General features: G+C 44.3%; 2 protein-coding genes across 2 annotated transcripts in view; both read right to left on the bottom strand.

The window, feature by feature from the left end:
• stx1b (syntaxin 1B) overlaps positions 1-13,974 on the bottom strand; it is a 49,440-nt gene extending 35,466 nt beyond the window's left edge. Inside the window, exon 1 of the mRNA XM_037090343.1 lies at positions 13,511-13,974. Coding sequence (XP_036946238.1) covers positions 13,511-13,540 — 30 coding nt within the window. The 5' untranslated portion in view covers positions 13,541-13,974. The remainder of the gene's footprint in view (positions 1-13,510) is intronic.
• A 5,817-nt stretch (positions 13,975-19,791) lies between these two features.
• Positions 19,792-24,116, bottom strand: prf1.3 (perforin 1.3; the record flags this gene model as incomplete). The annotated part of the gene is made up of 6 exons (XM_037088671.1): positions 19,792-20,053; positions 20,432-20,829; positions 21,751-21,891; positions 21,986-22,078; positions 22,565-22,606; positions 23,895-24,116. Coding segments are annotated over 6 exons (1,158 nt in total), but the record flags the coding sequence as incomplete, so codon positions are not given.
• Positions 24,117-25,792: the final 1,676 nt, after the last annotated feature.

Here is a 25,792-nt window from a genome sequence, read left to right as displayed (position 1 = left end):
GAGACCTCCTGAACCATCAGAGACCTCCTGAACCATCTGAGACCTCCTGAACCATCAGAGACCTCCTGAACCATCAGAGACCTCCTGAACCATCAGAGACCTCCTGAACCATCTGAGACCTCCTGAACCATCAGAGACCGGTCTGGAGACCTTACCAGGTTTCCATCTGACAGACAGCGTGTGCTGGTATGAAGACACACACACACACACACACACACACACACACACACTCAGGCCGCCTGCCAGCCGCCACCCGACTAAAAGAAGAACATTATCTATTGATTCCGTGACTCATTGTATCCTGGGAAAACAGTTAGATTACCCAGAGTGCCTCAGTGCTGCCGGCTCCTTCATCTCACTGCTGCTGCAGGGGGAGGAGGGGGGAGGCGGGGGGAGGAGGGGGGAGGAGGTGGAGGAGCGGGGGGGCGGGGGGGGTTGTGATGGACATCTCATTCTCTGAAACGTCTCTGAGCTGTTTTATTAATCTTATTTTCTTCTGTTAGATTTTGTTCTGATCTTCAACGATCTGTCCGCTGGGGTCTTGTGTTACAGGAACATCTTCAGACGAGCTTAAAGACACAATTGTTCATCAGTCACATGTCGAATCACCAGAGTAACCACTAACTGCAGCTGCAGTTAGCTAGTTAGCTCAGTTAGCCGTGCAGCTAGCAGTCCAGCCTGGACTGAGGGAGGTGTTGGACTGTCTGTCCTCAGGGCTCCGTCCTCGGTCCTCTGGTGTTCGACATTTTGTTATTACAGCGTTTCTTGCTGTGATTAAACTGTTCTCAATTAGTCAATTATTACATTTTGATAATTGATTAAATGATTAAATGAAATAATTTGTTAAATGTTAGCTTGTCCTCTGACAGGAAACTGCAGATGTTTGTGACTTCAGCCGCCTGCAGGTCAGCTGATGTTACTGCATCTTACTGAAACGTGTTGGATCCACCAGCAGCACATCTGACCAGCATCAATGAAGTATTGATCAGGCATTGATAGATCACACCAATAAGCCTCACAGCTGCGCTCCACCAGCAGGCTCCTCCACTGAGTATTGATCAATGGACGTGGTTGAATCTATAATGCATTCAAAGCCTGTTTCAGAATAATTCTACTTTTGTTATGTATGTGAATATTTTAATGTCACACCACAAAGAGTCTGAGCTCAGTTCTTCTTTGACTCGTCTATACTTTCTACGAGTGATCGCGTGTCCTGCAGCTGATCGTACAGAGATCTGTTGATGGTCATCGAGACCAAAAACCACCGAAGAAGAAACGTTAACAAACCTTCAGCCAACCTCCACAGAACGCTGAGGCCACGTCTGAAAACACAGTCTGTAGAGACGACGATGAAGATCAGCCGCTCGTTAGGAAGATGAAGCTGTATCAGTTTACTGACTGAACACAAACAGGCTGTCAGTCGTCTGATGAACCAACATGAACGTGTCATCAATTCTTTTTAAACTGAGAGATTTTTTGAATCATTCTCTTTGTTTTTGGCTCTTGAGCTGCTGTAACAGCTGAGGGATCGATGTTTGACTGGATCAAACTGATCGCTCTGCAGAGTCGGAGTGGAGCAGAGAACATCAGAACGTCAGAACATCGGACCTCGCAGCTGAACACTCTTCTCTCTCCTGATTCGTCAGTAGCACCTCCATGTTTGTTTTCACGCCTGCACGATCGAGCTGCTGGAGACGATGATGATGATGATGATAAATGACTCACTTCCTGTCTACCTGCGCTCCTCGCCTCCTCTCAGTACCGGGCCTCACCTCTCTAACTGGGTCACCTGATTTCACTCCGTTAAGTCGTCGCTGCCTCTTCACATCTTTACATAAAAGATGAGTAAACACTTTTGAGGATGAGGATGTAATAAGAGTATAAGATTCATCACATTATTTATATTGATTTATTAATAATTCCTACGAGAACAAGTCGAGCTGTAGGTAGAAGAAATCTACTGATATCGAAGTCTCAGAGAAAATGTGTGTGTGTGTGTGTGTGTTAATGATCCTCCTTCAGTAATAAATCACACAAACAGCTCAGAGAGACAAAATTAAAATCAGTCTGCTCGGATCAGTGTGTCGGATCTGTTCTCTGTCCTGTAGAACCGGTTTCCTGCTCGACATCTGCAGCAGCGGTCCGACCGGGTCACGTCACAGAAACAACTCCACGTTTCACAGATTCGTGTCAATCATCCCGCAGCCGCTCGTCTGCTTCACCTCACACATCATCTGCTTAGTTGGCAGAATTCCTCACATGTAAAAACTGTTCTTCAGATGTTAGCTAACATGGCTAACATTAGCACGTCGCTGCTTATTCTGCAGCTGAACTGTGACTTCCTGTGAGAATAATCGTGTTCCGGCCCGGCTGAGCTGACGGTGTGGTTCTGTTCGTGTCGTGCTGCTGCTTCTTTCTTCATCTCCCGTTAAAGGAGCATCAGGTTTTCTGAGTCGATTATATATTTCTGACTTCTACCGCAGATATTTAACACTGACTTCAAACACATTGCTCCTCGTTATCTGTGATATCAGAACCAAACGCCCTTCAGGATCCGGACACACGGAGCCGTCCTGGTTCCACTTCCTGTCCCCAGAGGAGCCGACATGTGTGTTTTCAGGCTGCAGGTGATCGTGACCCAAATCTGGTTCTTACATGTGACACGGATCGGATTCTATTTTTAAAAGAACGGCTGAGCAGTAAAATGCCACTTTATCATTAACGCCGGCGTCTCCCTGACTGTTACTGTGATGATGCTGTGTGACCTCATGCTGTGACCCCGCCCTCATTTTCAACCAATAGCAGAGCAGTGGGCGGAGCATTTTTGTTTTAATATGATTTATAGAGAAGACCTGTGAAACAAGTCCTGATCCTACGTCACTCCTAACAAGTCCATGTGATGCTGAGCTTCAGAACAAACATCGAGTCGTCTGACAGTCCAACTCAAGTCTCAAGTCATTCTAAACGAGTCCAGATCCAAGTCATCTTAAACAAGTCCTACTGCAGTCTTCTCCAACAAGTCCACGGTCAAGATTCCAGTCATTCTAAAAGAGTACAAGTTATTTTAACAGGTCCAAGTTGGATCCACGTCTCAAGCCATTCGAAAATTTCTCTGAAACAAGTCCAAGACCAGCACCCGATGATCCAAACTGAGTCTGAGTCCGGGTCATGCTTCAAGTCATTTGAAACAAGTCCAGTTCATTAGAACTTAAGTCCAACTGGAGTCTCGAGCCTTATAAAACAAGTCTCAAGTCATTTAATCCTCTGAGTCCTCTGAAGCCTTACAGAACAGTTCTCATTGTGTCTCTAGTCGTTACAAGTCAGTCCAGGTCCAGAAACAGGTCGGATTAAGTTCTAAATCAGAACTAGGTATCACGACTGCTAAGTTTTATATTTTACTGCTGTAATCTTGAACGCAGCCTCTCGTCTGAACCGACGTGTCTGAAGATCCTCCTCATCCGGTCCAGTTGCCCCACAGACTCGGAACCCCCGAGTCATGTTGTCTTTCCTCGGACTTGTGAGGTCGCGTCAGCACGCGGCTCGGCTTCCTGTCGGACACTCACTGCACGAGTCCACAGAACCTTTGATCCAGTTCAATAACTGCCTGGAATCGCTTCGCTGGCTCTACGTCCTCACAGTGTCACCGAGACATTCTTATTACACTCATCGGTTAAAGACGAGACCAGTCTTCAGCACCAAGTCCTTCAGAACAAGTCAGAGTCGTGTCTCAGGTGTCAAACGTAGAGCAAGTCCGAGCTCCATTTCAAGTCATACCTGAAGTCCAGGCTCAGTCCAACAACTCTGGTACCGAGCTGCTTGTAGCAACTAGAAGAAAAGTCCAAGTCGTGAATCAAGCCCCACAAAACAAGTGTGACGGTCCAGTTTCTGTAAAAGAGTCTGGATCTGGAGGGAGTCAGTAACCATGGTTACCGCCATGACGGAGCGTTCTGAGTTCACACCTCTCACTGGCTTCATCTCCATAGCAACCACAACAGAGGCTCATGGGTATTGTAGTATTGTAGAGTAAAACCTGATTGCTCAAAATATCTCTGTAGTGTTGTCCTGGAGAAGTTACATTAACAAACCAGAATCAGAACCAGAACCAGAGGTTCCTCACATATCTCTGTCCTGAACATCCTGATGACAGCGTTCAGGTGGACATCACCGCTGCAGACTGGACCACCTTCAGGGTTCAAGATGACCCGCAGAACGTCTTCCTCTTCCTCACTGTGTGACTCAGAGGACGTTTTCCTATCACACCTGTGACATCATCGTGACATCACTGCCTCGCCATCCGTCTACAACCGCATGGAAACAAGAGACGAGGATGAACCTGAACCTGAATCGAACAAGATGCCGTCTGATTGGCTGAACTAAAGAATTGATATCTGGATGTTTTATAACAAAATGAATCTCAGAGGTTCAGAGAAGAAGAAGAGGAGGAAGAGGAGGAGGAAGAGGAGGAGGAGGAAGAGGAGGAGGAAGAGGAGGAAGAGGAGGAGGAGGAGGAGGAAGAGGAGGAGGAGGAGGAGGAAGAGGAGGAGGAGGAAGAGGAGGAAGAGGAGGAGGAGGAGGAGGAAGAGGAGGAGGTTCGCTGCTGTTAGGAGGCTGCTCACTGAGCTATGGGGGGGAGGGGCCATCTATAATACATGAGGAAGGACACACACACACTCACACACATACACACACACACACACATACACACACACACACACACACTCACACACATACATACACACACACACACACACACACACACACACACACACACACACACACACACACTCACACACATAGAAACCGAGATAACACACACACAGGGACAATCTCAGGGCCATTAAATGGAGACGCTGCCATAAATCACATGACCAGCCTCCTACTGACCAATCTGCCCACACACACACACACACACACACACACACACACACACAGATTTTCTTCAGTCAGCATGTTCGGTGTTACGTAGGAGGTGTGTTGAGGATCTGAGGAGCCTTTTTAAAACTGAGAACATCTTTTCAAATTCAGAGTTTTTATGAATCATGACGACTGTTTTTGGACAGAAAATATATTTTGTAGAGTGAAAACATGTTGACAGCTGGAGACACGAGGACGAAGACGTGGAGTTCGACTGTGAGCGTTCAGGACAGGGAGGACGTTGGATTCAACACTGAAAATCTGTTTTTTATTTTCATCCGTTTTATATTAAGTGTTATTTTATGTCAGTAACTCGGAACCGTCTGGTTGTTGAAATGTGGATCTCCAGGACCAGACTGAAGGTTTCAGTAGAGAACAGCAGAGAACAGTTAGAGAACAGTTAGAGAACAGCAGAGAACAGTTAGAGAACAGTTAGAGAACAGCAGAGAACAGCAGAGATCAGTTAGAGATCAGTAGAGAACAGTTAGAGAACAGTAGAGAACAGTTAGAGAACAGTAGAGAACAGCAGAGATCAGTTAGAGAACAGTAGAGAACAGTAGAGAACAGTTAGAGAACAGTAGAGAACAGTTAGAGAACAGTTAGAGAACAGTAGAGAACAGTTAGAGAACAGTAGAGAACAGTTAGAGAACAGTTAGAGAACAGTAGAGAACAGTTAGAGAACAGTTAGAGAACAGTAGAGAACAGTTAGAGAACAGTAGAGAACAGTTAGAGAACAGTAGAGAACAGTTAGAGAACAGTAGAGATCAGTTAGAGAACAGTAGAGAACAGTAGGGAACAGTTAGAGAACAGTAGAGATCAGTTAGAGAACAGTAGAGAACAGTAGAGAACAGTTAGAGAACAGTTAGAGAACAGTAGAGAACAGTTAGAGAACAGTTAGAGAACAGTAGAGAACAGTTAGAGAACAGTAGAGAACAGCTAGAGAACAGTAGAGAACAGTTAGAGAACAGTAGAGAACAGTAGAGATCAGTTAGTGAACAGTAGAGAACAGTAGAGAACAGTTAGAGAACAGTAGAGAACAGTTAGATAACAGTAGAGAACAGTTAGAGAACAGTTAGAGAACAGTAGAGATCAGTTAGTGAACAGTAGAGAACAGTTAGAGAACAGTAGAGAACAGTTAGAGAACAGTAGAGAACAGTTAGAGAACAGTTAGAGAACAGTAGAGATCAGTTAGTGAACAGTAGAGAACAGTTAGAGAACAGTAGAGATCAGTTAGAGAACAGTAGAGAACAGTAGGGAACAGTTAGAGAACAGTAGAGATCAGTTAGAGAACAGTAGAGAACAGTTAGAGAACAGTAGAGAACAGTAGAGAACAGTAGAGATCAGTTAGAGAACAGTTAGAGAACAGTAGAGAACAGTTAGAGAACAGTTAGAGAACAGTAGAGAACAGTTAGAGAACAGTTAGAGAACAGTTAGAGAACAGTTAGAGAACAGTAGAGATCAGTTAGTGAACAGTAGAGAACAGTAGAGAACAGTTAGAGAACAGTAGAGAACAGTTAGAGAACAGTTAGAGAACAGTAGAGATCAGTTAGTGAACAGTAGAGAACAGTAGAGAACAGTTAGAGAACAGTAGAGAACAGTTAGAGAACAGTTAGAGAACAGTAGAGAACAGTAGAGATCAGTTAGAGAACAGTTAGAGAACAGTAGAGAACAGTTAGAGAACAGTTAGAGAACAGTACAGAACAGTTAGAGAACAGTTAGAGAACAGTAGAAAACAGTTAGAGAACAGTTAGAGAACAGTAGAGACCAGTTAGAGAACAGTTAGAGAACAGTAGAGAACAGTTAGAGAACAGTTAGAGAACAGTTAGAGAACAGTAGAGAACAGTTAGAGAACAGTTAGAGAACAGTAGAGACCAGTTAGAGAACAGTTAGAGAACAGTAGAGAACAGTTAGAGAACAGTTAGAGAACAGTAGAGAACAGTTAGAGAACAGTTAGAGAACAGTAGAAAACAGTTAGAGAACAGTTAGAGAACAGTAGAGACCAGTTAGAGAACAGTAGAGAACAGTTAGATAACAGTAGAGAACAGTTAGAGAACAGTTAGAGAACAGTAGAGAACAGTTAGAGAACAGTAGAGAACAGTAGAGAACAGTTAGAGAACAGTTAGAGAACAGTAGAGAACAGTTAGAGAACAGTTAGAGAACAGTAGAGATCAGTTAGAGAACAGTTAGATAACAGTAGAGAACAAACTCTACGAGCAGAGAGTAACGTCAGGATGTGAAAGTGACCTCGTGTGTGTGCCGGCAGTGATGGTGGTTCGCCCTTGACTTGGCTGAAGGATGGCCATGGGCACACACACACACACACACACACACACACACACACACACACACACACACACACACTGGTGAGCTAGCTATCATTAGCATCAAGCCTGCAGTCAGAAACGTGTTCTCAGCTGTTTTCATATTTGAAATTCAGAAGATAAACTGAGTCTCATGATAATAATTCTGACGAACAGCGAGGGAAGAGCAGAGAGCATTAATACAAAATACACAATTACAATACCAAACGTGTTTCACAGTGAGGAGCGCTGAGGGACGACCGATGTTACATGATGATTATCTCCTCCGGCACAGTGTTCAACAGACCTGCAGACTGTTGGCAGCTTCAGCTGCGTCGTCACACTGTTTAACTCTTCAACACATTGAAAATACAAAGCTGACTTCAGACCAAACAGCCAGCAGATAAAGACGGCAGGCTCCCTGACATCATGCAGATCCAGGACAGGATGCTAACTAGCTAAAAGATGCTAACCACACGTCCACAGTCACTTCATCACATCATACTATCTTTACAGGAAGTGTGGGTTGCTTTCAAAATAAAGCAGATGGTGTAAAAGTTTCAAAGATCTGTGGGGAAAATGTAAACACGAAGCTTTTTGTTTTTAGTGATGACGTAAATGTTTAATTTGTTTCAGAATAAAGAAACTAAAGAATAACTTTAATTTGAAAGCTCAAACCACAGGAAGTGTCAGACTGCTGGTGTCAAGGTGCCCTTGAGCAAGGAGCTACAAAGAGAGAGGAGCTGACAGCAGCAGGGCGTCGGTCTGCAGCAGGTGTGTGTGTGTGTTTGTGTGCGAGTGTGTGTGTGTGTGTGTGTGTGTGTGTGTTTGTGTCTGGGTAAATAAAGCCAAACAAACACTGGATCGAACACACACACACACACACACACACACCTGCTGCCTCCAGGAGCACAGAACAAACCACAGACAGTCGGACTCTCTCGGTTCTGTTCTGCTGCTCAGCCCGTCAGTAAACTGCAGATCCAGACTGTCTGGAGGAATAAACACCTGGACTCACATCAGATTCGGTTCTGATCCGACAGGAGGAGAACTCAGAGATTACAGTCAAGGCGACTAGAACAAGTGTTCCAACCCGAACCAGAAACACAGAGACGTGACCAAGAGAGAAATATTAAATTCAACATAAACAAACAAGAAACAGTTTGATTTCATCTGTTTACTGAACTGACTGTTATTGACTGTAAAAATACTCCATCACATGTAAAAACATTTAAAATATTATTTCAATAAAAGTATGAAAATATTTCCAACAACATGTCCTGAAACAATCACATATAAAAGTCATGGAAAATCATTCCTGTCACTGTTTCTTATATTATTATCAGATCGTTTACAATTTATATCTGATACGGCTCGTCTTCCATTTTGGATGCTCAGAGGAGTTCCCAACCAAACTTAGTTCAAAATGTGACCATTTTTAGATGAACTGTTCTGAATGATAGACTGATCGCTGTTTGTTGTGTGAATATGAATCTGATTGGTTGATGGAGATAAGCGGCAGACGGAGCTTATTCCCCAGCCAGTGCCATTAAACCACAGAAGAAGAAGAAGAAGAAGAAGAAGAAGAAGAAGAAGAAGAAGAAGAAGAAGAAGAAGAAGACACTTTAAAAGATCTCCAGTCAGGAGGCTTCATTCTGTTATACATTTTCTCAGTGAAATCAAATGATTTGTTTTATAAAACTGCAAATGTGTGTCTGTGTATGTGTGTGTCTGTGTGTGTGTGTGTGTGTGTGTGTGTGTGTGTGTGTGTGCGTGTATGCGTGTGTCTGTGTGTGTGCGTGTGTGCGTGTATGTGTGTGTGTGTGCGTGTGTGTGAGCTGCAGTGACACATGGATTTTTTTTCAATCACCCACACGAGGGTGAATTATGTCCCCACTTAACCCCGCCCCCTCCTGTTCTAATCAATGAGAGTGAAATGGGATATGGTGCAGACACACACACAAACACACACATACACACACACACAGCTGAGCAATAATTCCCTTCTTTGTCTCCATTTGAACAGAACAGGAAGTAAACATTCACCAGCAACAAATAAAAGTTTAGCACTAAAATTAAACGTACACATCTCAGATTTATTATTATTATTGTGGTTGTCATTATTCAGAAGCAGGTGTAGTGACGGTTGTATCTGCAGATGATGAGTCCTTCAGTCGCAGCACAAACACGCCCACGTGAAACATTTCTGATCAGCTACCAACCAAACTCTGTTCAGTTTTATGACGATTTAACAGAAGATAAGCGCTCCATCACCTGTCTGATCTGACTGATCTGAACACGTTGAGTCAAACAAACCAGACGCAGCCGTGAAACCACAACACACAATAATCCTGACAATCTAAACACGACCTCGGCGTCTTCCATGATACGAACAAAGTCTTTGTGATAAAAACAACAAATAACTGACTTGTGGGTCCAATCCTGGTTCTGATAACAGGAAGTAAAACTTTCTTATATTAAAGGTTCAACATGTCACAACTGAGTATCAGCTGAGTAACCGCTAACTGCTGCTAACTGCTGCTAACTGCTGCTAACTGCTGCTAAGTACATTCTGGTTAAACATCAGCGACTTTAGTTACTGTTAGCTCATTTAGCCATGCAGAGAAAGGGTTTTAGGTCCTGGGCTAGCTGCTTAGCATGCTAACTTCAGCAGATGTCTCTTTCACACAGGTGTGTTCACATTCTGTCCATCATGTCTGAATGTTTGAAACTCATTTTCTCACCTTTAATCTGTCGGCTGATACAAACAGAGACACGATGTGTCACAGGCCAACAATAAACTTCACAGCAACATCGCTGTCTGCAATAAATCCTCTCAAACACTGCGGTTCAGATCCGTTTGTATCAGATCGCTTTTACACAAACATACTGGTTTACTGCTGCTTCTGGTTACATTCTATGAATGTAAACGTACTTGTGATGAAAACACATCAGACATAAACACAGTCCAACAGTTAATGCAGATGATAAAATCTGCAGGAAGCAAACCGTTACAGCCGCGCAGACCCCAGATATCATCTGATCCAAACATGAGCACGAGGAACCAGATCTGAATCAAAAGCCATCTGTAGTGTCTGTGGTGCACACCGCCGAGGAGACGTTGGTGTTACACATTCAGCATCTTTAAGCTCGGACCGTCAGGAGCTGCACAGCGAAAGATTCAACGCGTTCAGACGTCTCACAAACATGAAAGTGTCAACCTGCAGGACGAGCGGCTGCAGAGGCGTCCGCTCTGACGTGACGAAGCATTTCCTGCAGCAGGTGGAACAATGAGGCAGCGTTTCTCCGTCAGGATCACAGAGAAGACGCAATATTTCTGCATGTTGTAGGAAACTAAATTCATCTGATGTATGATGTTCAATCTGTAGCTTTCATATTTACAAACAGGCCCTGAACTCACCACGCTGCCTCAGCCTCAGTCTGAAGAGGCTGGACGATGATGCAAACGTGTCTGATGTGATGGGAACACTTTAAAGGAGCATCACTGAGAGTTATTCTGTGTATCTGCAGGGTTCATTCACTCACAGCAGTCACTCAGATTCAGAGCTGAAGCAGCAGCGAGGAGGAGGAGGAGGAGGAGGAGGAGGAGGAGGAGGAGGAGGAGGAGAGCAGCCAGCATCACTGTGATGTGGACGATTACATAAAAATATAATTATTACTACCAAGCTGCTGCTGCTGCTGCTGCTGCTGCTGCTGCTGCTGCTGCTGCTGCTGCTGCTGCTGCTGCTGCATGATACAGCAGCATCTGTTACCGGCAGGATTACGTGAGGCGGATTTCACTCCAGTGATCTTCCAACATGGCCGACAGTGGGAGAGAAGGACGCTGACCGAAGGAGCGACGAGCTTTATTCATCAAAGACTGCACTCTTCTTCTGTGGTGTCTGTTTCACACAGACTGACTGAACGTGTGCAGAGAGAGAGAGAGAGAGAGAGAGAGAGAGAGAGAGAGAGAGGATGGAGGAGTGAGGCGGGTGAAGACGGAACAAGAGATGAGAGAAGGAGGCAGGAAAGATGGAAGTGATGGAGGGATGGGGGATGGGAGGAGGAAATAGAGATGGAGAGCTGGAGTAAGGGATGGGATTAGGAGAAAGAGGAAGTGATGGATGGATGGAGATGGAAAGATGAGGAGGGGAGGTGGATGGAGGAGAGCTGACATAAACACGCATCAAGTTTCTGACCAAACTAGATGAACTCTTCCTGACTGACTGTCGTGTCAACATGAATCTGATTGGTTGATGGAGATAAACAGCAGGCGGAGTTTATTATCCAGTCACATTAAACCACAGAAGAAGAAGAAGAAGAAGAAGAAGAAGAAGAAGAAGAAGAAGAAGAAGAAGAAGAAGAAGAAGACCAGCTTGTTTAAAAGAGCTGCGGTCAAAGGTCACGATGAAGTCACATGACAGGAAACACAAATACAAGATGTGGACGGAGGAAAAGATGGAGGGAGGATGGAGGAAAGAGGACATGTGACATGAGGGAAGGAAACAGAAGATCATGAAGTAGTGAAGATGTAAAGGAAAAGAAAACAGGAGAGAAGACGGGTGGATGAGGAGAGGAAGGGTGGAGGATAGGTGGATGATGGAAACAAGAAGGATGGAGGAAGTAAAGATGGAGGAAAAGAAGGGACAGAGAGGTGATAAACGGAAAGGAGAATACAGAGGAAAGAGAGGAGGAAGAAGAGGGCAGGAGGAGGAGGATGGAGAGTAAAAAAAGAAAAGGTGGAGAGGACGGAGGACGGCTAAAATGAGGATGGAGGGATGAGAGAGAAAACGATGAGGAGTTGATAGAGACAGAGGAGAGGATGGAGGAGAGGATGGAGGAGAGGATGGACAGCAGTGCGGTAAACTCCAGGCGGTGCTCCACACACACACACACACACACACACACACACACACACACACACACGTTCAGCTGCTGATTTATTGATCAGGCTGTGATCAATAGTATCTGATATTTAGAAGTCAGAGAGAAACGACAGGAAACAATGAGATGAAAAGAGATCCAACAGATCAATCAGATGATAGATAGATAGATGTGCAGATGGATGGACGGGTGGAGGTGTGATGGAGGTGTGATGGATGAGTGTTCAGTTCGTCTAAACCTGACGCGAACCCGGTTGAACCCGGGCGGTGGTGGCGGCGGGAGGCGCGTGGAGCTGCTGCAGAGTTTGAGCAGCTGATGCCCCCCCCGCCTCCGTCACCCCCTCCGTCACCCCTCCGTCACCCCCCTCCACCCAAAAAAAAAAAATCCCACCTCAATCCGCCCAAACCGCCTCCATCAGCGGTTCGCTCGACAAAAAAAATCGCACCGCACACGCGGTGAACCCCCCGCACGGCTCTCACCCGCTGCGGAGCCGCACGGTCATAAAATGGGTGAGGCTGTGGTACACTGAGGAGACCCCCTCCCTCCCCTCCCTCCCCTCCCCCCTCTCCTCCCCCTCCCTCTCCTCACTATCACCCCACAGGAGCGCGAGGAGCGGCAGATGAAGCCGCCGCGTCCTCCGCTCCTGATTCATCCATCAGCCGCGGATCGATGCTCCTGATCGGGACTGACGCTCCCACACTCACGCGGCTCTCCCGGGGAGGAGGCGCGCGGGCTGCGGCCTCGGAGGAAAAATCACTGCATTCTGGTTGGAGGCTCGTTTAGAGTCCAATCCTCCACCTCCTCCACCTCCTCCACCTCCTCCTCAGGTCATCCAGGCATGCACGGACACATTAGCATGGATGGGAGCGTTTATCTATTTATTTATTCATTTAATTATTTATTTATTTAATTATCACTTGAAGCCAACCCCGTTTTTTTCCCATCATGCACGCAGCAGCGGGGCCTCTGCGTCTGCAGCCGCGAGCCGCGCGCACAGATCGGTGATTATCAGCGATCAGAGGCGGAAAAGAGAGAAAATGGAGGCGCAGAGGAGGAGAGGAGGAGAGCGTGACCTCCAGCCGGTGCGCCCCGCACAACAAACCGAACATCCCCGCACACCGAGACACCGATCAATGAAATGTGGGAGAAAAGCCTCCATCAGCTCCTCTCTGCAGCTCTTCATCACTCTGTATTCACAGCATGAAGACGGAGCCGCAGCTCAGCCTCCTCCTCCTCCTCCGCACACACACGCACACACGCACACACACACCGCACTAATGTGGCTGTTTGCGGGTTTTATGGGCCCGGTGCAGCGGAGGAGAGGCGGCGAGGAGGCCGAGGAGGAGGAGGGGGAGGAGGAGGAGGGGACATGGAGGCCAACATGGATGAAATAAAGAGAAAAGGTTTCTTACGCTTCGCAGTTCCGCCGTGCGGTCCTTCATCGTGTCGCGCTGCTAGAAGACGTATATCGGCCCTGGTCCGGGAGGGGAGGGGGGGAGGCTTCACACACCGCGCCGTTCGTCGTTCTGCGCTCCGAGATCCCCCAACGAGAGCTCTTCCTCTTCGTGCTCAGCTCCTCTTCACTTCCCCTGAGCAGCGGACACGGTGATGGAGGGAGGAAGAGCGCGGTGTGACGCGTCTCCGCCTTCTGCTGCTGCTGCTGCTTCTGCTCCGGGATTTTTTATCCGAGCGCTGACGGCGCGTTCGAGCCCTCCTCCTGCTGCTGCAGCTGGTTTAGATCGTGCCTCTCCGCCGCTCTGGCTCAGGCTGGCCCCCCTTTCAGTCCGCGGCTTCCTCCTCTTCCTCCTCGGTGCGGTCGCAGTGTGGCCCCGCAGCGCGCAAAGCAGCAGCAGCCCGGCAGAACGGCGACCAGGAGAGAGAGAGGGGGAGGAGGGCGAGAGAGGGCGGGGGGAGGGAGGAGGGGGGCGGGAGTGTGGTACTGATGCTGCAGAAAAAGAGAGAGAGGGGAGGGGGAGCGGGGGGACGCTGCGGAGGGGATGGAGAGTCAGTGCGCAGGCGTCAACTCTCTCCACCCGCCATCTCTACCTGCTGCTGCCTCCCCCCTCCCCCCTCCCCCCTCCGCTCCGCTCCGCTCCTCCGCCCTGTTCCCTCCCCCTCCCCCTCCTCCCCCTCCTCCCCCTCCTCCTCCCCTCTCTCTCTCCGCAGCAGCAGCAGGGAGGAGGTGAGAGTGTTCAGGTGAATGAGGATCAGGAGGGGGAGGAGGGGGAGGAGGGGGGAGGAGGGGGAGGAGACAGTCTGTTCATTCTGTCCTTAAATATGTCAAATACAGACACGCACTGTATAAATACATCACACATATATTTAACATCATATTTATTATGTATGTGCTTTAATTTGATGGTGGAAAGTAACTAAGTACATTTACTTATTAACTTACACAAGTACTTTGTTTACTTGAATATTTTTTAATATACATTATGATATTTATACTCCAAGTTCATTTTACCATCATGGAGGACTAAAACTGCCTAAACCATCATTAAATTCTGGAACAAATTAAAACGTGTTAATGTTGTATTCTAAATATATTTTTTCTCCACTCTATGGAGGACTAAAACTGACAAAATGAAAAACACATAAATGTCTCAAAAATGTTTTTAAGTATGTTAGATAAATGAAATGCTCCAAAAATGAATATTAATTACTTAACATGTGACATTCATCCATATTTCTGTTTAAATGTGCTTCCATATTCATTTACAGATCTATTTACTCTTTAATTAGATTCTCATTTCATTCTTCATGTTTAACTGTTTTGTTTTCATTCATGACACAGTTTAAAAGAGCCCATCTTCAGCATGATGAAGCAGAAATGTATTAAAAAAAAAAACAATGTGAAATGAAAATGCATCAATAAATTACTTTGGGAAATAAATGGGCTAAAATGCAAATAAATACAAGTTTAAATGAGGAGATTAATATCACAAAGGCAAATAAATAAAGGAAGTGATATCACTTTTTTGAAATTGATACCTACATTTATTTTTTTTTGTATTTAATAGCATTTTATCTATTAATTGTCTTTTATTTCATATTTTTTGATTTTGGCAGTTTTGGTCCATACTACAATTAACAATGTGCTTTTTACTCCACTACACTCGATTGATGACTGAAGTTACTTTGGAGATTCTGATCAATAAATAATGATGATGATGTGTTAGAGATGAATAGATATAGATATATACAGATCACAGCCGTCCTCCTGCACTCTGACTAAACGATGATTCATTTCACTCAAACTACTGATGTGGTTTGTTAGCAGAGTCAGTTACATTTGATTTGAGTGTAGCGCCACCTGCAGGTGAGAGGTTATTACTGTCTGATGTTGGATTCACTCAATAAACTCTGGCAGTTTTACAGTAAAATGTAAATTAATCTTACAGGAGGGGAGGATCAGTCAGCTGCTCAGGCCTCATGTCACACACCTGAAGGACTTCCTGCACAATGACATCACCATGTCACATGACTAAAACAACCAATGGAAACAAAAGTAGGAATCACACAGGCTTATAGAATTTCTCCCAAATGACCACTAGAGGGCAGAAATACTCAAATCATGTGCAAAGTTCTTTCAGAAGTTTAGAAACACTGGAGAGTAACTTCCTGTTAGGAACATCAGGCCACGCCTTCAAAACTAGATAACCAATCACAGACAAATAATAATCAATATCCAAACACAAAATCACACCTTGATTTAAAACCACCTAAATGTGGGTTTTACACAGTTTGGTGAAAATCAATGAAATTGTGTTTGTTAAAAAAAATTAAAATGGTGGGAAAATTGTAGGGGCGGAAATGGGGCGTGGCCAAAATCTGCTGCTGTGGTTCAAACAGGAGAAACACCTGAAGTTTACAGGTGCACAGATGTCCTCCACTGCTCTACATCCAGTAGTGTGGCAGCATATATACAGCAGTATAGCTGAATGGGACTACGCCATCTGCGTAATTTGTCCTTAGTAACGGAGCAAAGGATTGTGGGTGGTCCTCAGACCCGGGAAACATCCACCGCAGAGTTAATAGTGTCTGGGTGAAATGAATGATAACTGTCTTATTAGCTGAGTGGGAGTTGGGCTGGCTGTGTGTACTTGTATATTTTGTGTCTGTGTATTTTTTATGTTTTATTGCCAGTAAAAACTCTGTGCTAATGCTAATGCTAACGCTAGCGCGGTGCTATCTTTTCAGACCGACAAAGAAGCACATATATATACCGTAATATCACAGTATATATACAGTAGTGTGACAGTATATATACAGTAGTGTGACAGTATATATACAGTAGTATCATAGTATATATACACTAGTATTAGAGTATATATACACTAGTATTAGAGTATATATACAGTAGTGTGACAGTATATATACAGTAGTATCACAGTATATATACAGTAGTGTGACAGTATATATACAGTAGTATCATAGTATATATACACTAGTATTAGAGTATATATACAGTAGTGTGACAGTATATATACACTAGTATTAGAGTATATATACAGTAGTGTGACAGTATATATACAGTAGTATTAGAGTATATATACAGTAGTATTAGAGTATATATACAGTAGTGTGACAGTATATATACACTAGTATTAGAGTATATATACAGTAGTGTGACAGTATATATACACTAGTATTAGAGTATATATACAGTAGTGTGACAGTATATATACAGTAGTATTAGAGTATATATACAGTAGTATTAGAGTATATATACAGTAGTGTGACAGTATATATACACTAGTATTAGAGTATATATACAGTAGTGTGACAGTATATATACAGTAGTATTAGAGTATATATACACTAGTATTAGAGTATATATACAGTAGTATCATGGTTCACAGGAGGATTCTGTAATTATTTTACAGTAAAACAAATGGAAGTCTCAGAGATGTATTGTGTTTCTAGAGTCATCCAGGCGCTATGTGTGGAAATACAATATTCTGATGAAACATTTAATTACAGAAATGTCATAATTATTTGCTAGTTATTGTAAATAAAAACACATTTACATTCAATTTACAGCAATGTACTGTGTTTCATTGTTTACCTAAGCATATTACTCATAAGCATGTTAGCTTGTCGTTAGCATGTACCTTGTAGTTAATCCACAACAGTTTATATATGTTGTAAAGATATATATATATATATATATATATATATATATATATATATATATATATATATATATATATATATTCAAAGTCTCCTCTGTTTACTGTGATATTCCACATATTTACCATCCTGCATTATGGAAACACAGCTTCAGTAATTCACTGTGATCGTTTATTGGATCACACCTGGATGAAAATAAAACTCCATCAACATGAAGGTCACAGGTTCGATCCCTTCTGCTTGAAACCTGACCTGCTCAGAGCCCTGAACCCCAGACCGGACCCTCATCCTGGACCTAATCCTGGACCAGGACTCAGTCAGGTCTGAGCTGGACTCCCAGACAGATCCATAAACAGCTCTTAATCTGACAACATTCTGGACTTCCTGCGTGTGTGTACAGTGTGTGTGTGTGTGTGTGTGTGTGTGTGTGTGTGTGTGTGTGTGTGTGTGTGTGTGTGTGTGTGTGTGTGTACAGTGATATATGAGGCAGCAGCTCTTAAACGCAGCCTTGAGATCTTAAATGGACTTTTAATGGCTCAGATGAACTCCGGCTGGCTGGACGCCCGGAGGAAAACCCTCGTCCTCGCCCTCCTTCTTTTTTTCCCAGTCCGTCCTCAGATCTTTCTCTGAACGCTGAGACAGAAGAGCGACGTCGTCATCGTCTGTGTTCAGCCTGCAGAGAGCAGACAGACGTCTGAGGACAGACTCTCTGTGTTTCTCTCAACTGATCGTGAAGGAAATGTGAGCTCATGTCTCATCAATAATTCAGCAGGTCTGGTCCGTCCTTCAGGTCCAACAGGACCAGAACAGTCTGAATTATCATCCACTCAAACATCTTCAGAGGGCAGGAGTCATCTCCTGTTTCTGAGCAGCCTGAAACCAACCTGATCCTGGATCTGAACTATGTCTTGTTCCTCATGTGAGGCTCTGAAATCACAGACATGTCAACAGAAACAGTTTGAGCCTCTGACTGAAGATTTAATACGGTCTGCTTCAGCTCCTCCTCCTCTCATCTTTATCCTCTTATTCTGTTTCATATTTAATCTTAAGTGTGTCCAAACAAAATGAAGACAATAAATCATGATAAATATGATAACTGGATTATAATCCCCGGACTCACATGAAGACACTCACACGTTCACTTCACCTGTCCAGCCTCTGCAGCTGTGTCGCCTCCTGCCAGCAGGGGGCAGCAGCGCGTGAGCCTGGAGACAAGTAACAGCGTTCATTTACTCCAGTACTGCACCTCAGTCCAGGTAAGAGGTACTAATATGGATCCAACATGACGTCATCAGATCAGATCAACATTAAATATTCAACAATAATTTAACATCATTATTATTTTAGCAAAACAGGTTCTTAGTGTTTCTGGCAAAAAAAAAAAACAACTCGTGCAAATATTTTTCTGCATCAGCAGCGAAGAACTGACAGTTCACTGTGTGTGTGTGTGTGTGTGTGTGTGTGTGTGTGGTTGCATGTGTGTGTGTGTTACACAGTCAGCAGTGTGTTGTGACAGTTGAAGTCGGTGCTGACAGCAGCAGTTTGCTCGTCTCTTGTCGTTGTAGTAACAGCACTGATGCTGCGATCAGAGCTGCTGCTCTGTAATAAACAATAATCATAAATAATAATAAAAAATCAAAGATGAACAGCCTCAGTTCAGCCAGGCGGCTCCACTATGAAATATTTTACTATCATTCAAAACTTGTATCATCATTTTTCTACGGCCTCAGTGCCGGGAGCGCTCGCTGTGGGCTCCGTCCTGCGGTGGTGGAGGTGGAGACTGAACACAGACAGGTGGAGACACTTTCATGTTGTGGCAGCGACATGAAGGAAACAAACACACCAGTATCAGCCGGCAGGACGGAGACACAACATGGCTGCTTCTGTTTGACAGCTGGTGAGCGACGGACTCACAACTTTCATCTGATGAGAACTTTGTGACCTCTTCAAAGGTCGGAGGTGAATTATTGAACTGGTGTCTGTAAGATGAAGCGAGCGACTGATCTGTGGAGGATATAAAGATCAGCTGTAATAATATCACTGCACAGAAGTGACAGAACTGTGTTTGTAAGTCAGATATTATATATTTTCTCTCTGTAACATATTTGTTGGTTTATGTGATAATTTAAAACAGATAAAAAAACAAAGCATGAAGACGTCTCCTCACATTCCTGAAGTGTTACCAGCTGCTCCTGTCAGCAACACAATGAGCCCACATCATGCAGTCTGACACGTCCAGGTTCAAATCTAATAACAATATCGCTGAAAATAAACTTCACACTGAGGAAATATTTCAAAAGAAGCCTGCTGAGAGCAACAGCAGTGAACTCATTACTGTTTTGACACAAGATCAGACCATTCAAAGAGCTAAATGCATATCAGGACAACAAGTTGCGTAAGCTGAAGGCTTTAAAATCTATTCAATCATATATTCACAGATTTAAAATCTCATCGGCTTCATGACGTGTCAATCATCCCAGACGGATGGTGACTGGTTGGCTGTTGCAGGCTCCAGGACGGGCTTATTCACTCACGTCTGATCTGAATGAGAAACTATTCAAATGAAGGAGCTGTCGTGAGCCTCATCAGCCTTCACGTATCCCATCACGCCCTCGTAGGTCAGCGTGGCGGCGTACTGCTCGCACAGCGACCCCTGCAGGCTGAGAGCGCACACAGCAGACGTCTGGATGAACATCGAGCCGAGTTTCAGAGGAAACTTCTTGTTGATGCTGCGGCCCGTCGTCGGGATGAGGCTCGCCTTCCCCAGCAGGTCATCGTTCCAGCGGCTGTCCCGGTCCCAAACCTCGAAACGGATCGGTCTGCAGAGGAAACGTACAGATGTGTGACATCATCAACATCATGACCTGGAAAAGGTTTGATAATCACCCAAAGAGATTTAAATCTAAATTCTCTCTCTTGCTTGAGTTGAATGTTCAGAATGGTTCCTCTCTTTCATCATAAGTATAAAGCTACAGCCAGCAGCTGGTTAGCCTAGCTTAGCATAAAAACAGGAAACAGTTCCCCTGTCTAACGGGGCTCGTTTCTGCTTTTAGCTCTGTATTCACGAGCGCTGCACCTCAAACCTTTGAATGACCACTGCCTCTGCCAGCACCGTTGTGAGACTGATAACGTGCAGTTGCATCTCTACTGAAGATGATTTATCAGAGATTATCTGAAGTCAGACCGTGTTGACTCACGTCCTGTGCCGCAGGTTGACCGTCTCAAAGCGAACCAGGTGGTTCCAGGAGGGGAAGTCGTTGTTCCAGATCACCGGCGTCGTGGCTCCTTGGTTCCCATAGAAAACCTTCACGTATCCGTCCGTCTTGGAGAAGTAGTCGCCCCACAGCCCCTGGGCTCGGACCACCATCACGTTCATGCGGGCCACTCCGGGCTCAGCAGGGCAGCAGTCGGAGTTGACCGTGCGGTGTCCTTTGCACCGACATGCACAGTTCTGGTTCTGGTGGCCGATCTTGCAGCCCGCCGGGCAGCGGAGCGGCTTAGCACTTTTACGGATGTAGTCGCTGATGGCATCATGGAGACTGGACTTCAGGATGGGGTTGTCCTTCACCTGCAGAACAGAAGACATGGAGTTCATCTGGAATCAGGAATGTGGATTCCAAAAAGTCCTTCCTGCCGATGAAGCTTCGCCCGGCTGGTTCAACACCTTGACTCACATCAATCAAGGTGTATAGTCACTCCAAACATCGTCGGAAAGCTTCGATTCTCCTGATTCTAAAACCACTTCTAGATAAAAAAACACATCAGCAAAGTACCATCAACAAACAAACAAGCCAGCTTGAACAAAGTTTGGCCACCTCACCAGTAAAGTGTCGGTGTTTCAGAAGAGTCCCAAATGTCCAACACATCCGTTCGTCACATATTCAGTCCAAAACTCAGCATCATCATTCAATTCTGAGAAAATGACAAAAACCTGCTTGTGTAAGGCTTTTATCTTTTAAAAGACTTAAGATCAGTTCTCAGTTTCTAAGCCCAACCTACAGCTGACAACAATCAAAGAGTGATCGTGTGGACAAGCAGCGGAGACAACCCTCTCTAAAGACGTCTGATGTTTCTGGGGTCGTTTCTCTGTTTTAAATCAAGTCTCAGCTGCTTCAGTTGTTCAGCAGAACGCTGCAACTCTGTTTTACTGTGAAGCTCCAGAACTGTTCTGTTCACCTGACTTTATATCCTCAGGAGGAGGAGAGGAGGACTACATTTTACTTTCTGGGCGAATGGGTCCTTTAAAACTAAGACTTTTTGTACACACATTCATCTTCATACCCACAATGCACCTCTCCCTCTGACAAAAACCTTTCAAGTGTTTTGATGTCAAGAAAGATCCTGAAAATCAGAAATATCCCACATACAAAACAAAAACTAACTAATCTCAGGGAATGTAACAAAGTTCTTTACTGGAAGTATTTGATACATTTAGTCACTAGTTACTTCACAGATTACATGCAGCATCAGAACATCAGGACAACTGTTGGGTACTTTACACAAAAGTAATGAGTACTGACGTGTAGTATTTGCAGTTGACGTCTTGGGTGACGAAGTAGAACTTGTGCTTCCTGCTGCGGCTCTCTGCAAACGTGGATGAGGTGGAGTGAGATCCTCCGATCGCAACCCCGGCGAGTCCCTTGATACCGAGGCCCACCTGAGTGACATCACAGCAGGCGCAGTGACATCAGCAGTCTGTACTCGGGTTTAAGATTGGACTTAATGATGTTCAAATGTTAAAACTCTTTCACCTTCCAGCTCGCTGACAGAGACCTGCTGTTTTCTTTCATGACCGACTGACTCGAGTCAAAGATTTTACTGCTCACACTGCGCCGACATTGAACCTGAGACCAGAGAGGATGCTGGGTAAAGTTTATATACATCATTACGTTGAGGAGAACTTAGTACATATACTCAACTACTGCACAATTTAAATGTATTTCTTACTACTTTTTTGTTATAATTCACTGAAAGAGTGTAATACTGTACTGTTACTCCAACACATTTCTTTGACAGCTGTAGTTATTAGTTACTCTGCAGACTGAGAGTTCACATAAAAAAAATTCTCTAAACTCTAAACTTACAAAGTGATCAATGCGTTAACTAACCCTGTCAAAGATTACATTAGAATTGTGACTGGGAACATTTATCATGTTTTAGATTCTGCATGAAGCTGAAAATACTTCAGGACTTTTACCGGATGATGCTTAAAATACTGCTGAACTTAAAATAAAAACATTTTCGATTACTTTAACTTGTAATGGAGTATTTCTACATCTTGGCACTTTTACTGCTCCCCAAAAAACATTCCTTCTGTTTATATCACAGACCTTAATCCTCCAGTCGAGGACCGACACGGGGAGTTTCTGGGTCTGTTTGAAGAGGAAGAACAGGAAAGATCCTCATCATCATCATCATCCTCATCATCATCATCACGTCAATCAGCACTGACTGTTTCATATGAGCTTCAGGGTGGAGAAACCATACTGCTGTTTATATTACAACCAAGCATTGTTCACTTCTACGCTGATGATACCATCTTATATATACTGTTTTTGATCTATCTATCTATCTATCTATCTATCTATCTATCTATCTATCTATCTATCTATCTATCTATCTATCAATAACATATATCAGCTGAGATCTGGTATTTTACCACATCTAAATGAGCATTACAGCCTCACACGGGGCACCATTAATATTGAGCCTTGCATTACACAAGGCTCAATTAAGTAGTGGTTATGCAACGTTAAAAGAGAGTTTTAGCTTAAATTTGGCTTTCAATAATAATTAATGATTATCAGGGATAATTATTAATTGTGATAAATAATATGATCCAATTTACATTACATCACCTCGGGCACAACTTTTAAAGCAGGGAAAACATAGCAAATTTACTAAATCAGTCTCATAAAAGGTACTAAACTGTTTATAACTCTGAATTAACTTAATATTAATATTAACTTAAGTTTTAATGCTGCTTAAACTTTACTTAATTGTGCCTCATGTAATACAAGGTCCAACAAAAGGAAGATTTGTTCTGTGAGGCTGATTTTGTTTTCCACCAGAATTGTGTTTCGTAAAAATAAAAACAAATACTTAATCCGGCTGTTTACATATGAAACACTAAGACGAGACTACTTATCAAGATAAACTGGAGATTTGTACAAGTTTATTTCATTTGTACGAAATTTGTGATTTCATATATGTTTTTGGGGGGCGGGTACAGTAATTTAATTATTTCCTGTATTTACTTATTTTTGCCTATATTTGTATCAGCTGTTCCGTGTCACCTTGGTGTCTGTAATCTGCATTACACCAAATAAAAAATAAACTAACTGTAAGAGGCAAAAACACAGAGATTGTGATTGTTCACCAGATATCCAATAAAGACAATTTATCATCAGACAAACTGATGCAGCAGCAACAGATGTTAGATTCACACATTTTCTGTAACCCGATATAATCTCAAATTATTTCATTTTCAAATCCACCACATATTTAGAGTCTAAAGAGTTTTGTTGAACCAACAATAAGAACACTTCCGGTCACTCAGATGGTATTCTAAGGTACTTTCACTGAACTTTATTATATTTAAGAAGTAAATATTACTCCACTACAACTTCAGTATTTGTATACTACTTGCACAGCAGTTACAGTTCTGAGTACTCTGCTGGACCTGGCTGAGGTGCAGTTCCCCTGAGCTCCTCCAACCATCTTGACGTCGATCACGCTGGCGCCGACCGTCTTCACCGTCGCCACATTGAAAACTTCACCAACCAGATTGTGACCCGGGACGAACGGAGCCCCCTGACACTCAGTGAAGGAGCTGGTCTGACAGGCAGGAGACCCAGGGAGGAAGAGGAGGAGGAGGAGAAGGAGGAGGTAGAGGAGGAGGAGGAGAGGAGAGGGGAGGAGGAGGAGGAGGAGGAGGAGGAGAAGGAGGAGGTAGAGGAGGAGGAGGAGAGGAGAGGGGAGGAGGAGAGCATCTGAAGGGAAGGAGGTGAAGAAGAAGTAAAATCTTCATCTAACCCGACAAGCGCATGAGAGTTTCACTTCTTTACTAGTGGTGCAGGTGACACGTCTCTGAGGACATGAAGAACAAACACTCGACACTTGAGGATTCAGTGTAAATCCTGATGAACATGACGAACAGCAGCTACAGTCATGAATCAAACAACTCAATTTGTTTGATACAGAAGCTCAAAGCTTCCAAACTGAGTGTATCTCATATTCATGACCGTGTCAACCGTGTGCATCTTTATCAGTCGTATTCAAAAACATAACTTGGTTGAACAAATCTGTTGAAGTAAATCTTTTCTATTTTTTTTTTTTACAAACCTGTGAGATAGAAAATTGAATCTTTATTGTAAAATTCAGACTTATTTTCTATCTCTGAGTTTTTTATTAGTATTACTTTTTCATAAATTTAGTTTTTCCTGATGAAAATCGAAAGTTTCCGAATGCAACAATCACTTTGACTGACAGACGAGTTTAATTAGAAAATCTTTTACCTTTCATGGAGTCTATGATGATGATGAGGAGGAGGAGGAGGAGGAGAAGGAGGAGGAGGAGGAGGAGCAGGAGAAGGAGGAGGAGGAGAAGGAGGAGGAGGAGGAGAAGGAGAAGGAGGAGCAGGAGAAGGAGGAGGAGAAGGAGGAGGAGGAGGAGGAGGAGGAGGAGGAGAAGGAGGAGGAGGAGGAGAAGGAGGAGGAGAAGGAGGAGGAGGAGAAGGAGGAGGAGGAGAAGGAGGAGAAGGAGGAGGAGGAGGAGGAGGAGAAGGAGGAGGAGGAGGAGGAGGAGGAGAAGGAGGAGGAGGAGGAGGAGGAGAAGAAGAAGGAGGAGGAGGAGGAGGAGGAGAAGGAGAAGGAGGAGGAGGAGGAGGAGGAGGAGAAGGAGGAGGAGGAGGAGAAGGAGAAGGAGGAGAAGGAGGAGAAGGAGGAGGAGGAGGAGGAGAAGGAGGAGAAGGAGGAGAAGGAGGAGGAGGAGGAGGAGGAGGAGAAGGAGGAGGAGGAGGAGGAGGAGAAGGAGAAGGAGGAGGAGGAGGAGGAGAAGGAGAAGGAGGAGTGAGTCACTGAGTTCAGGTCAGAGCAGAGTGAGAGGCTGAGGAGCAGTCGGTGAAGTTATTCAAAGACAGATCACACCTCCTCTTTAACTTTTGTTCACAGCCACTGACAGAGTAACTAAGTACATTTACTCAAGTACTTACTGGACTGTAGTGTACTTTACTTACTGTACTTACTGTGTTGTACTTGTACCCTAACCTTACACAACTCAACAACATTTACAACAATAATCTTTTCGTTTTCTTTAACAGTTCTATCAATTAATCAATCAGTCAACCACTGATCAGCCCTCCCTCCCTGCATCCTCTCTACTCTCTCTCTTCTTGTCTCTCGCTCCCCCTGCAGGTCGACGCTCACACTGCAGCTGATGGACACGTTTCACCTTGGGCCGAGGTTGAAGGGCAGCAGTGTGTGTGTGTGCGTGTGTGTGTCCGGATTGAAACTGAAAACCTCAAAACTAAATCCTCTCATACTGAGCACAAATCCTAT

Source organism: Acanthopagrus latus, chromosome 23 (assembly GCF_904848185.1).
Source record: "Acanthopagrus latus isolate v.2019 chromosome 23, fAcaLat1.1, whole genome shotgun sequence".
NCBI lineage: Eukaryota > Metazoa > Chordata > Actinopteri > Spariformes > Sparidae > Acanthopagrus > Acanthopagrus latus.
Note: the sequence above shows the minus strand (reverse complement) of the source record. Positions and strands in the feature narration are given on the sequence as shown.